Here is a 12,669-nt window from a genome sequence, read left to right on the forward strand (position 1 = left end):
CTTTGCTTTTTATTAGCTGCAGATGGGTAAGCATGATATGAATTTTTTAAAAAATCCAAGTTCCTTTTTGTATTAAGTTTTCTGTTGCCTCCTCCTCTCCCCAGGCAAGAAGGACACTTCCCATTTATAGTACTGTTCACAGCAGTAATAGTAATCGACCCTTCAATCAGTAAAGCGGTTAGCAGCTGGGAAGCTGGTCTCCCTTTGGAGGCCTCATTGAAACCTCTTGACAACCCCATGGGGCCGATGAGGCAGGCATCACTGCTTTCTCTTTAGAGGTGAGGCAGCTGGGACCAGAGATGTAAAGTGACCTGCCTGGGGTCACACAGCTGGTGGAGCAAAAAATCAGAACCCAGGTCAGAGTGCTTGAGGATTTAGACTAGACCACTGAGGAGGGAGGGGAAGACAAAAGCAACAAGCCCTGCTCATACTGTGCTGAGCCAAAAGGAACATTTTGCCATAGGGCTATAAATAGGCCCACGTTGCTGGAGCCTGCTCTCCCATTGGGCGACAGTTCCAATCTGAAGAACACGGCGCCCCCTGCGAAGCTGGCACTGCGGCCCGGGGACGCAGGGGCGGGCGGATTACGTCCCGTCTGCTTGGACTTCCCCGGGCAGAAAGGCCCTCTGCTGAGCGGCCTCGTGCCGTCACACGCCGGGTCTTGATCCCGTGAAGACACTGAGCAGACGGTCCTCAGGACCTTCCAGACCTGCCCGAAGATCTGAAGTCCTTCCTGACCTAAACTCCTCCATGAACAAACCAGCCGGTGAGGACTCTGAGCCAAGGCCCATCTCCAAACGCCCCCCGTCCAACAAGAGGAGAGAGGACAGCGGGGAGAACGGATGGTGCCCGGGCCGCGCCGAAGGCAGGCAGCCTGGGGCTTCGGGTCAAGAAGACAGACAGCCACGCCACCATCTGCTCTGAAGCAAAAACCAGGGCTGGAAACGCCACTCGGAAAACCACCCCGGCGCGGCCCACAGGGACGCCACAGCTGCCCCTTCGCTTGGGTTTGGCTCCCATCAGAACACAAGGTCGGTCTGCGTTTCTGGAAAATGGGAGACGGCCAGCGCCCAGGGTGGCATCTTCACGGATTGATTTTATTGAGTTACTTTTCCTGGCGTTATGACCCACCCTGTGCCAGCTGACCGCAGGCCTTGGGGATGTGTGGGGGTAAAACCCAGCTTCTTCCCTAAAAAAGGTCACGTCCTCCAGTTTGGAGCATTAGTTTCCTTTTTTAAATTGGACACTTCTGGACACTTGGACGCGCAAGGTTTTATGAGTTTTGAAGTAAAATGTATTAAATCAATTTGCTCCATTCTCTCACGTTCCTCCTAAGAGTTTCATATGAAAAGACCCCGTGTCACCCTTGACTGATACATAGAGGGCTAACGCCATCTGGTAAAGTCCATCCGTCCGTAAACTCGCCAGCCCAGCCGTGGTCCGTTCCATCCACAGACCCGGGAGACGGGACATCCACTGACAGGAAAGGATGCTGACGTTTCCTTCGGGCCGCCATCCATCAGGCTGTGGGGCCTCTTTGCTCATCTAGCCTTCACCACAGTCCTGAGTCAGGTGGTACTCCTATCCACACTTTACAGATGAGAAAACCGAGCCTCAGAAAGTGCCAATAACAAGGTCAAACGCAGCTCAAGCCCAGTGGACTGCGTGCTGGGCGCTGAGCTCATCGGCTGGCTCCTGAAGCACGGCCTCGCAGCCTGCCCTCCTCCTGGCAAATCGAGAGATGGTCCGACGGTGCTCACATGGCCCCTGGCCTTCAGGAGGAACTGTCCCCGAGTGACAGTGGCTTCCAGCACTCTCTCCTCTCTCCTGGTCAGTTCCTGCAGCCCTCCTGAAAGGGCGCCCCAGGCGGCGTCTCTCCCACGGACATGCAGCCCCAGGACACCTCGGCTCCTGACGCCTGTGCTCACACTGGTGACTCACAGGGACCTTGAGGGTAACCCAAGCCCGAAGTCTTTCTTGGGGTAAACACACAGCACTCCTCAGTGCCGTGGACACGGGCAGCTCGAGTGTCCTGATAGAACCTCACATTAGCACCATTGGACTCCATCTTCTTGGACTTAGACACCCAGCCTGCTAAAGTTCTTTGCAGCCTGGCTCTGTCATCCGACATAGCTCACAACTTCTCAAGTACCTGCCAGCCTGCTTCTTATAACCTCATCCAAGTCACTGACGAAAGGTCAAAGGGAACGGAGGCCTGGAGCCTGGCACTAAAGACTCCACCCAGAGTGACCTCAGTCTAAGAGGAGGAGCTCGTGGGCAGGCAGCGACTCACCCACCTGGACCCTCATTCCCTTCGCCCTTTTCCTGGCCTGGGGGGCAGGACGGGGGGCCAGGGCGTGAGCACGGAAAGACCGCGAGCCTGCGGGAGAGCTCTTACATGCACCCGGGTGAGAGCACCGTGTGCAGAAGACCCGAGGGGGTGGGGGTGAGGGGAGCGGGAACAGAGCCTCCACCACAAACCGCCCAGGGCCTGGAAAGCCCCTTACTCCCTCGGGGCCTCTGTCTCTTCGTCTGTAAAGTGGGATAGCGACAGCTGCTCCACATGGTTAGAGAAAAGATGAAATGAGATGAGGTAAAGGGCCCGGCCCCGTGGCCGAGTGGTTAAGTTTGCGCGCTCCGCTTCGGCGGCTCGGGGTTCACAGGTTCGGATCCTGGGCGTGGACATGGCACCGCTCATCAGGCCATGCTGAGGTGGTGTCCCACATGGCACAGCTAGAAGGATCTACAGCTAGAATATACAACTATGTACTGGGGGTTTTTTGGGAGAAAGAAAAAAAAAGGAGGAAGATTGGCAACAGAAGTTAGCTCAGGGCCAATCTTCCTCACGAAAAAAGCATTAAAAAAAAAGGATATAAAAAAGGACTCTGTCGCCTATCACACTTCAGACAATGTGAAGGACTCGAGGTGGAGACTGAAGAGCTGCAAGTTTGTTCTACACCAGAGACTCTGGCCCTGCTCACAGGCAGGGGCTCGCTGGGGGTCTGGCGTCCCCCTCTGGCGCACGGAGCAGGCCTCTGTGAAGCGCAGCTCAGCGAGGGGACTGAGACTCAGCCGCCAGGGCTCACGCAGCGGGGCGGACGGTGGGCTTGGTAAACCAAGGGCCTGCGCCTCCCATGTCTGCACTGTCCTGAGCCTGAGGTCGTGCCCCCTCGGAGGAGGACAGACTGTGAGAATGACACTTCCACTCCAGCCCCGCCGCCCCCAGCCATCCTACCCCATCACAGAGCAGACGCGGAGCAGGAGTCCAGAAAAACTGCATGCACGTCCCCAAGACAGGAGTGACACGATGAGTGACACGACCACAGTCGTACTTACACAACAGAACACTTTTGCCGCCATGTTCTGGTCAAACTGGCCGAGGATGATGCGCACGTCGTTGCCCTGTGGACAGAAGGACATGGGTGTGAAGGAGAGCGAGGATGGGCACGCCCCAGAGGGCTCGAGGCCATCGGCAGAGAACATTCGAGGACCCTGGGCTCCCCAGACGAGAGCTCTGCCTGCGCAGGGTGGTAGGGCAGAACCCAGCCCGCCCCGGGCCACCTGGACTCCCTGGCCCTCTCTGGGCCAGCTCGCCCTCAGCTCCTGCCGCGGGCCCCCGTCTCCTGGGCGAGCCCTGGGATAGGGTGCCCGGGGCTGAGGCTGCAGCTGGCAGCTCCGAGGGCCCTGGCATCTCCCTGCTTCCCTCCAAGAGGGCGGGCAGACCCTGCAGACGCGAGACAGCGTCTAATCTTCTTCCTCACCTTACCTGTAGGGAAACTGAGGCCAGAGGAGAGAAAGGAGCTTCCAAGGTCCCCAGGGGAGGTGTCGCAGCCAAGCCCCTCCCCCCGGTATTTAGACTTTTCTACATTCCTGAAGCCCACCAGCTTCCCAATGAGGAAGCTTCAGAGTCTCTTTGAGTCCTGAGCTGTGTTCAAATCTCAGCCCCACCAACAAGCCTCGGGTGGCCTCAGGTGGCTCCTTTTTCCATTTAGCCTCAATTTTCTCATCTGCAAAATGGAGATTATGGTAGTATCGACCTTACAGGGTTGCTGGGAGGGCTAAATGAGATAATCCTCCTAAAGTGCTTAACTCAGTTCCTGGCCCGTAGTAAGTGCCCAGGAAGTGCTAGTGAGTAGTCAGATTTTATAACCTTCCCCTGCCCATCTTTATTTCAGAGGAAAATCTATATTCAAAAGCTCAATAAATGGTTATTTACTATCTTATTATCTCAATGTGGTTAATAGGTGTATGTTGTACAACAGCTCTCGTGACTCGTTTATTCATTCAACAAACATTTACTGAACGTCTGCCTGAGGCTCCCTCCTGGGTCAGGGTAAGGGGCTCTTGGTCGCTTTCTAGGGGATGGGGATCCAGGCTGGGCCCTACCCCATAGAGAACAAACTGAAGGAGGATGTGCCGGGCAGCCCAGGAGAGCAGCCAGGCCCTGGCCTGCGTGCCTGTCCCCCACCCCAAGCCCTTCCAGCCCTCGGCGTGAGGCTCAGCCTCCCGCAGGTGGTGCCACCTCCCTGCTGGCCATCCCCTCCTCCCTCACAAGCCTCAGGCCCTTTGATGCACAAAGAAGAGAAACAAGTCTTTAAAGATCAGTTTTTAGCATCTTTCAAAACTGGAAAGTGCTGACTGGGAGGCCATTTTCCTCATCTGTATTTAAGCAAAATAAAAAAGGCTTGGATTCTAAAATCATCCTTCGTTTGCAAGCAAGAATGGAAAGAAGAAAAAGAAAACTTGCTCTGAAAGGACTGTAAGAGGTCACTAACAGAGCGGCTGAAGGGAGGCAAGCCTTTGTCGCCACGTCTGCAACGCTATCAAAAGTCCCAAGCCGCTTCCATTCTGTGGACACGCTCCCAGGACACCCCAGGCCCTTCTGCTTGTTTGCTGAGATCTCGTAGCATTTCTTGTTGTGAACAGTATTCATCTATCCATATCCATCCAGCCAGCCAGCCATCAAACGTTTATTGAGTACCTACTTTGTGCCAAGTCCTATGTTACTAAACACGGCAGAGTAGAAACAGCTTATTGGATCTTGCAGTCAGGGAGCCTTGATTCAAATCCCAGGACAACTCTGGTCTTAATCTCCTGCAGCCTCAACCTCCTCATCTCTGTAATTTGGATAATCCCACCTACCTTGCTGGGCGGTTGTAGGATTCGCAATAATGAAACCGACCCATTGGCCTCCGAGATGCTCTCTCCTGGCTCCTGGCTCCCTCCTCCCTCCTGCTCACTTCTGCTCAGACTCCAGATCAGCTCTCATCTTTCTGCCCATTGCTAAATGCTGGGGTTCCATGAGTTCTGCCCCTAGCTCTGTGCCCGCGTCACGCCCCCAGGTAGCCTCATTCATGACCCCACCACAACTCCCTGTGTGCTGTGGACTCCCACAACTCTCTCCCCAGCCCAGACTCCTCTCCAGCTGCCCACTGGACACCTCCACTGGGATTCTCCCAGGCCCCTCAAGCTCAGCATGTCCCAAGCTGGATCCGTCACCTTTCCCAACGAGCCCCTTCTCCTGCTGTGCTGTCTGTCTCTAGAATGGTGCCGCCGAGCTCCCGCTCACCCAGGCGGGAAGACGGGAGTCACCTTGACATTCATCCTCTCCTTCCTCCAAGCATGACCGGGACCTGCTGGTGCTGTCTGCTCACTAGCTCCTGAATCGTCCCCATCTTTCCAGCCCCACTGCCCTGGGTTTGGCCACCATCATTCCCTACTTGGTGAGCAGCAGCCTGGCAGCTGCATCCCTTCCTTCACTCTGGCCCCCATGCACCCCAGACTCCACAGAGCAGACCAAGCGACCACTCCAAGATTCAGATGTGATCGTGTAAACCTTTCCATGGCTCCCTGAGCGTTACAGACCAAACTCTGAGCTCCTGAGCGCATTCCAGACTCTTTACCAGCTGACTCCTGCCCACTCTAGCCACATTGCTCACTCCTCCACGGCAGCGAGAATGAGCTACTGCTGCTCTTCACAACAGGCCTGCCGTCACTTCCCTCCTTCCCTTCTTCTTTCCTTCCTTCCTTCAGCGTCTCGCTCTGTGCCTTCTTTCTTTCTGCAAGCTCATCCATCCGGAATGCCCTCCCCTCCCACCCTGCTTGCTCTGCTTCTCCCCTTTCCTGCCTCGGCTCAGGCACCCCAACACCCAGAAGCCATCTCTCTGCCCCAACAGGCTTGGTGGCCATTTGCTCCTCTGTGGGCCCAGAGCACTCTGGGCTTCCCCCTCTCATAGTCCACGTCTGCTTACTCGTCTGTCTTCCCCACTGGCCTGAGGGTAACTTGATTCCTCTCTGGGTCCCCAGCTCAGAAGGACAGGACATGACACATATATGGATAAATAGGTGTTGACTGCATGATTAAGTGAATGAATGCTGTGGGAAGCGCCAAGCACACAGCCTGGCCCGCACCGGTTACTCAGCAGCAGGCACCATCATTGCGCTAATATCCTGCTAGCCTAGGGCCTAGGCACTGGGTGGGTTCACCATGCCCGCTTCTTGAATGGATGGAGACACCCGCATCGTCATGGCTGACCACCTGCTGACAGATAAATAACCAGCTCTACCTCTTCTGGACCATTCAGTGTCTCCGTTGCCATGACAACCAAGTTGCATGAACTGCTTGATTCTGTGCTCCCAGATTGTTAGGATTGGATGGGGCCCAAGGGATCACTGATCTAGTTAACCCCTTCCCAGAGAGAGAAAAGGCTTTCCCCAAGACGGCACAGCACCCTAGAATCAGCGTCCTCACTTTGGTGCCCCCCAACATTCTGAGGGCCCCAGAGAAGATCTTATCCAGAGCAAGGTTGTGCTGGATGCAGGGAGCTGGTCACACCCACTGTGACTCGAGATGGTGCGGAAGAGGTGCCAAGACACTGCACAGCCTGGGAGGGGGGAGGACGAGCCCCACCCAGGGCAGCTGGAGACTGGAATCCGGGGTGGGGAGAGGACAAGGAGGGGGCGACGGGCCTGTCTCCTCGGTGGGGCCTTGAGAGCAGTATGAAGAGTTTGAGGTGCCTGTCAAAATGGGGTATGTGCACCTGGGGCCTGAGGAGTATCCTGAGAGCATGAACAGCATGGACGTACCTGATTTTCCCTCGGGAGCAGCAATTATTGGAAGATTTGGGGGTGGGGGATGGTTTTGGATTTAGGGAATCTTAAGAGTTTCTAGCATACGCACGCTCTCAGAAAAGTTCCAGAATCACACTTTTCAGTGTTGCGTGACTTGTATCTTTTCCTGAAAGTCCAGAGAGTGGAAGGAGGAGCTCTGGGTTGACAAGTGGCCCTGGGGCCAAGCGCCCACCTCCCTGTGTGGTCGGAAGGGCTGGGGGCAGTTTAAGGAGTACTGGGAGGGGGGAGCACGAATGTCCCTGAGGGTGAGAGTGACACAGTGGAGCTGCGATGTGACAGAGGGAGAAGCTGGCACATGGCAGAGGGCAGGTCTTGGAAACCCCATGCCCTGCCGTGGCCTCAGCTCCACAGGGCCGTCTGGAGTGAAAGCAGAGGTGGGACAAATGAGCGCTTCGCAGACGGCTGGATCGAAGGTTGTAGTCGTGGTGGAGACCTGTGTTCACACCCTCAAGAGGCCACGCCCACAGGGAGCGCACAAATGGAAAGAAAGAGCATGGAGTGGGAGCCGGGACAGGGGGGTGCAGCCCAAAGCCAGACCCCACACAACAGAAGCAGGATGCGTGAGGCAGAGGACCACCACTATCTGCGGAGAGGAGGCAGTGATGCCTGAACCTGGCGATGTCCTTCCTCCTGCCTGAGCCCTCTCCTGCCGTGTGTAGAACCCACTTATCTCCTTTAAAGGAGCTAAAATCACACACACAAAAAGTGACGCTTACGAAGGATGACCCAATTCAGAGAACTGGTGAATGACTCCAGTTTGTAGGAGATCCCAGCAGAGTCAAAATAAATAATCCCCGAGCTCTTTCTAGCTGTCGTGCTAAGCGGGACGTCAGCCCATGCTGGGGGGTGGGCGCTGTTGTGCCCACTCTGGAAAGTTTCATAAGAAAACTGAGGCCAAGAGAATTAAGAAACTTTCCCAGGTGTAGCAGATGCGGTCGGTCTTCCCTGGTCCCCTCCTTGGGGCTGGCGCACCCATCCCAGTGCAGTGAGGGTGCCTGCCAACAGCTCGCCCCTTCTCTGGAGAACTGCCCTCAGCTAAGGGGGCTTCCTGGTCCCAGGAGGCCATGCTGTGTCCTGCACCCGAAGCGGCCAGTGACTGACTCACACACGTAGAGAGCTCCAGCCCCCTTGCCGGAAGGCAGTCCAGCTCTGTGGGGCGGGTGGGCTGCAGAGCCCCTGTGGGGCCAGGCGGACTGGTCCTCAGCCCCATGGCATTCTGGCCAGCTCCCCTCTTGCCTTTTCCTTCTTCCCTCCTCTCCTCCTGCACACTCCCAATACATCACTTTCACAACTATCTCAGGCTCTGTTCCATGGAGTTCAACCTAAGACGCCAGATCACAAGGGTAGGAAGTGGTGGCCCTGGCCTCGACCCCAGCTGGGTCCGCTCACCCCTAGATCACTTCCCAGGCTGGGAGAGCCAGCCCCACTGGCCTGAGCTGCTGGGGCTCAGCCTCGGTTTGCAGCAACGACTCACAGAGAAGAGTCGTGTAGACTTTGCAGTGAAAAGACTGGAGTGAGAATGTAATCCTGGGCATTAAAATAGGCGGCGTGCATTTCAAGGAGCAGGAAAGCTGAAGGGCACCCTGTCCTGCCTCCCCTGTGGCAGGAGTGTGGGTCCTGCTAGAAGGTCAAGGTCAACCCTGACACTGACCTCTGGGTAACACGGCATCTCCTGCTGCCCGTGCATCAGTCTCGGCCCACATTCAATCTCTTCCCGTTTCTCAGGGGCCCAGCCCCACAGACCCTCTCTGTCTACCTCACAGCCGCTGAAAAATCCAATGAAACCGTGTTCAGTGTTGCAGAAAAGGCAGAGGCGGTACGAGCCCTCAGGCGGCCGAGCTGTTGGGACCTGGTCCTGAAGTGGACTGGGAGGTGGCCTGACCTGGGCCAGTGGGCCCTGCGGAAGGGGCTGGAGGCCCGCCTGGGCCCGCTCCTGCCCCGTCTCTCTGGCTGTGAGAGCTGGGGGAACCCCACAGAGTCAGCCGAGATGTTTCCTAAAGTCCGGCCCGCCTCTGACAGACCGATTCCATGCCCAGAATGGGTATTCTCTTTTACTTAGCCCAAATTCGTCTTTCTTAGGCTTTTTCTCTTTCCTCACCAGAAACGTCCCTTGAGGTAGAGAAGCAGGAGACACATACCCTTAAGGAAGGGACTGAAGACGAACAGTCCATAGCATCCCATGGGCGAAGCACTGCATTTCTTTAAACTTTATTATTTTATCTTGAAAATTCACGTATATTTAGCATTCCAATAACATATCTATGTTTGTCTGCAGATAAAAATAATGTTGCTCCTTTTCGTGTCTCTGAGCAACGCTGGCCGGCCGGGGAGACGCAGCATGCATATTCTGCAGCTCTGTGGACCCTCGGGGTGCTCAGATCAACGAAGTGCCAGGCAGGCCGGGGCAGCAGGCAGTGCCCACTAGGACGCTCCCCTGGAGCAAGGGGAACAGTCCACCTCAGGGCCTATCCTCGTGGTCTTCCTGTGACAGGCAGAGTGCTGGCCCCAAAGGTGCCCATGTCCCAGTGCCCGGACTCTTCGAAGCTGCTGTGTGACAGGGCAAGAGGGAAGTAACGTTGCTAATCAGCTGATTTATAAAATGGGGAGATTCTCCTGGAATCTGAATCCCAAATGATGGGTGGGGGGCTGCTCTGGGGAAGGCAGACAGAGCAACTGCAGGGGCCAGAGCGGACATGTGAAGCCTGGAGCTCTCCCCACAGGGCCCAGTGCTTCGGTGCGAGCACCATGGACATCCCGGGGCAGCCCCTGCCTGGAGTGGCCTCTCAGCCCAGCCTGGCGACACTTAAGGCTAAAAGCCCCTGTTGGAATGAGCTTGAAGGCCTGGGGTCTTCCTCACACAGAGCTGGCTTTATTTCCTGACTCTCTTTAGACGAACTTGGACACATACCTGCTAAATCAGCCTGATTAGTTATTATTCAGTTCCTCTTGTTCTGCTTATTTTCTCCTGGGTGGTCTGTCCAAGACTGAGAAAGATGTCAGGGCTCCCAATGCTACCGTGCTTCTGTCAGTTCTCCTCTGCATTTTAACAGCCCTTCCATGTTCCGGTGAGATGCGATTTGAGCAGCAGTGCTCCATGAGGGTGTTCTCACGGTGCATCGTACCCTTATCTGTAGAAAACGCCTCTCCTTCACCCTGCAACCTGTAACGCCTGGATCTTGAAGTCTCTTTGGTGGAACACGAACCCTGGGATTCTTGCTTCAGTTTGGTTTGCTTGGTCTATCTTTGCCCAACCTTTGACCTTTGATCTTTCTGTTGTCTGCTGTAAACAGCTTATAGTCTGAAATCTTTGCCTTTCAATAGGGAGTCCGGCCTGTATGAATTTATGGTCGGAATGACTACACGTGTAGTCACACATCGCTTAATGACGGGGATACATGCTAAGAGATGTGTCATTCTGCGATGTTGTTGTGTGAACGTCATGGCGTGTACTTACACACAGCTAGATGGCACAGCCTGCTACACACCTAGGCCGTCTGGTGCGAATCTCACGGAGCCACTGCTGTACACACAGCCCGTCCCTGACCAGTAAGTCACTATGCGGCGCATGGCTGTATTTGGTCTGCAATTATATTTTATGCTTTCTGGTTTTAGATACGTGGACTAGATTTTCTAGGCTTTTATCTTCTGTTTCAGAAGCTTCAGGTCCTGTTTGCATTATGGTTTATTTACCATTAAGATATTTAAAGCCTTCTTGAGCTAGTATTTTTCTAACTATGAAACTCATGAGCAACATGGTCTCTACTGAGTTCTTCTTCTACTTTAGACAAGGAGGTTAGCACCAATTTTTTTTCAACTCACCCACTTTGGGTCTGTTAATAGAGTTTGGATTTTTATATCTCAATTATTGTTATTGCAGTGTCTATTTTTGCACTATATCTATATGCACATTTGCTTTCAAAATGAATTTTTGCTTCTATACACACTTTTCTAACAATTATTTAGACTTAGTTCTCTTTCCACGGGTTCTTGTGGTCCCTGCTCAGCCGTTTCTGTCATGACCTCAGCTATGAAGTTCACCGTCGCTCTTGGCTGGCTGACATACAACTTCAAGGATTAACTTCAAGAAGGGAACCTGGCTGGTACCTCACGTCTCCCAGTGGCTCCATTGTCTCTGGGATCGAAGGCTGCAGAGGAGTCGGGTGGCCTGGTTTGTGCACCTTTGTGGGGAATTTGTTTTTTTCTGGCCTAGATACTTGTAGATTTTCCCCTTTATGTTCGTATTTCAAAACCTTTGCCACAATGTGTCTGGGTATGACTCTCTTTTCACCAATTCTGCTAGAATGTGGAAAGGTCAGCCAGTCTGCACATTTCCTTATGAAACTGTTGATTTTGTAGTTCTGAAATGCTGGAATATTGGCAATTTCATATGGTCCAATTTAGTAGGTCTCTCTTGAGCCCACTGAAGTTTGTCTCTGGTTTTTCTTTTAAAATAAACTTCTTATTTTAGAATAGGTTTAGATTTGCAGAAAAATTGCAAAGATAGTGTAGCGCATTCCTTTATGCCCCTCCCCCAGCTTCCCGTCTTATCAAGGTCTTATGTTGTAGGCACATTTGTTACGATTAATGAATCGGTGTTGGTTCGTTGTTATTAGCTAAAGCTCATACTTTGTTCAGATTTCCTTAGTGTTCTTCTCTAATGTCCTTTTCTGTTCCTGGATCCCGCCTAGGATACCACAGCACATTTAGCCGTCGTGTGTCTGCAGGTTCCTTTTGGCCTGGACGCTCCTTGCTTCTGGAGCCCTGGGTGGTTCTGAGGAGTGCTGGTCAGCCGTTCTGTGGAAGGGCCTTCAACTAGAACTTGCCTCGTGTTTTCCTCGTGGTTAGACTGGGGTTAGGGGCTCTGGGGAGGAAGACCACCAAGTAAAGTGCCCTTGTCGTCACATCACACGCAGGGTGCATCCCGTCAACACGACTCATCGCTGTGGAGGTTGACCTCGGTCACCTGCCTGAGGTCGTGTTTTCTCAGGTTTTTCCACTGTAAGGTTCCTATTTTTTCCCCCTTTTCATACTGTAGCCTTTGGAAGGAAGTCACTTAACAAAGTGGGTAGTTCTGTTCCACCTCTTTGAGCGTGAAATATCTACATAAATTAGTTGGAATTCTTTGGCATAGATTTGTCTATCCTCTGCCATTTATCTAGTCAATCATTCACATCAGTATGGGCTCATGGATATTTATTTTGTACTTTGGGTCATAAGCCAATGCTACCTTCATTGCTCCAGCGTCCCGGCTTTGGCCATTGGGAGCTCTCTCAGTTGGCTGCTCTGCCGCTCTGACACACCCATCAGCGCGTGGTGGCGGTGCTTTGAGCCCTTCCTTACTTTCTGGCACTACACGAGGCTCCAGGCTCATCTTGTATATCTCCGGTCCCAGTCCTAGAGTCGGCCATTTCTCCAAGGAGCCGTGGTTCCTTGTCATGGAGAATGGTGTTGGAAAGCGAGATCCGGGTTCCGGGTGTGCTTGTTGCTACTCGGGTCCTATTCTGTCTTTGCTTCTGGTTGTGTTCCTCTTGGCCTGGT

General features: G+C 53.8%; 1 protein-coding gene across 3 annotated transcripts in view; it reads right to left on the reverse strand.

Moving 5' to 3' along the window:
* The window catches only part of GABBR2 (gamma-aminobutyric acid type B receptor subunit 2), a 330,747-nt gene that overhangs the window by 146,063 nt on the left and 172,015 nt on the right, over nucleotides 1-12,669 (reverse strand). For all 3 annotated transcript variants that reach the window (XM_070251235.1, XM_023629734.2, XM_070251236.1), the window contains one exon: nucleotides 3,337-3,402. In XM_070251235.1, coding sequence (XP_070107336.1) covers nucleotides 3,337-3,402 — 66 coding nt within the window. The remainder of the gene's footprint in view (nucleotides 1-3,336; nucleotides 3,403-12,669) is intronic.

Source organism: Equus caballus, chromosome 25 (assembly GCF_041296265.1).
Source record: "Equus caballus isolate H_3958 breed thoroughbred chromosome 25, TB-T2T, whole genome shotgun sequence".
In the NCBI taxonomy this organism is placed as follows: Eukaryota; Metazoa; Chordata; class Mammalia; order Perissodactyla; family Equidae; genus Equus; species Equus caballus.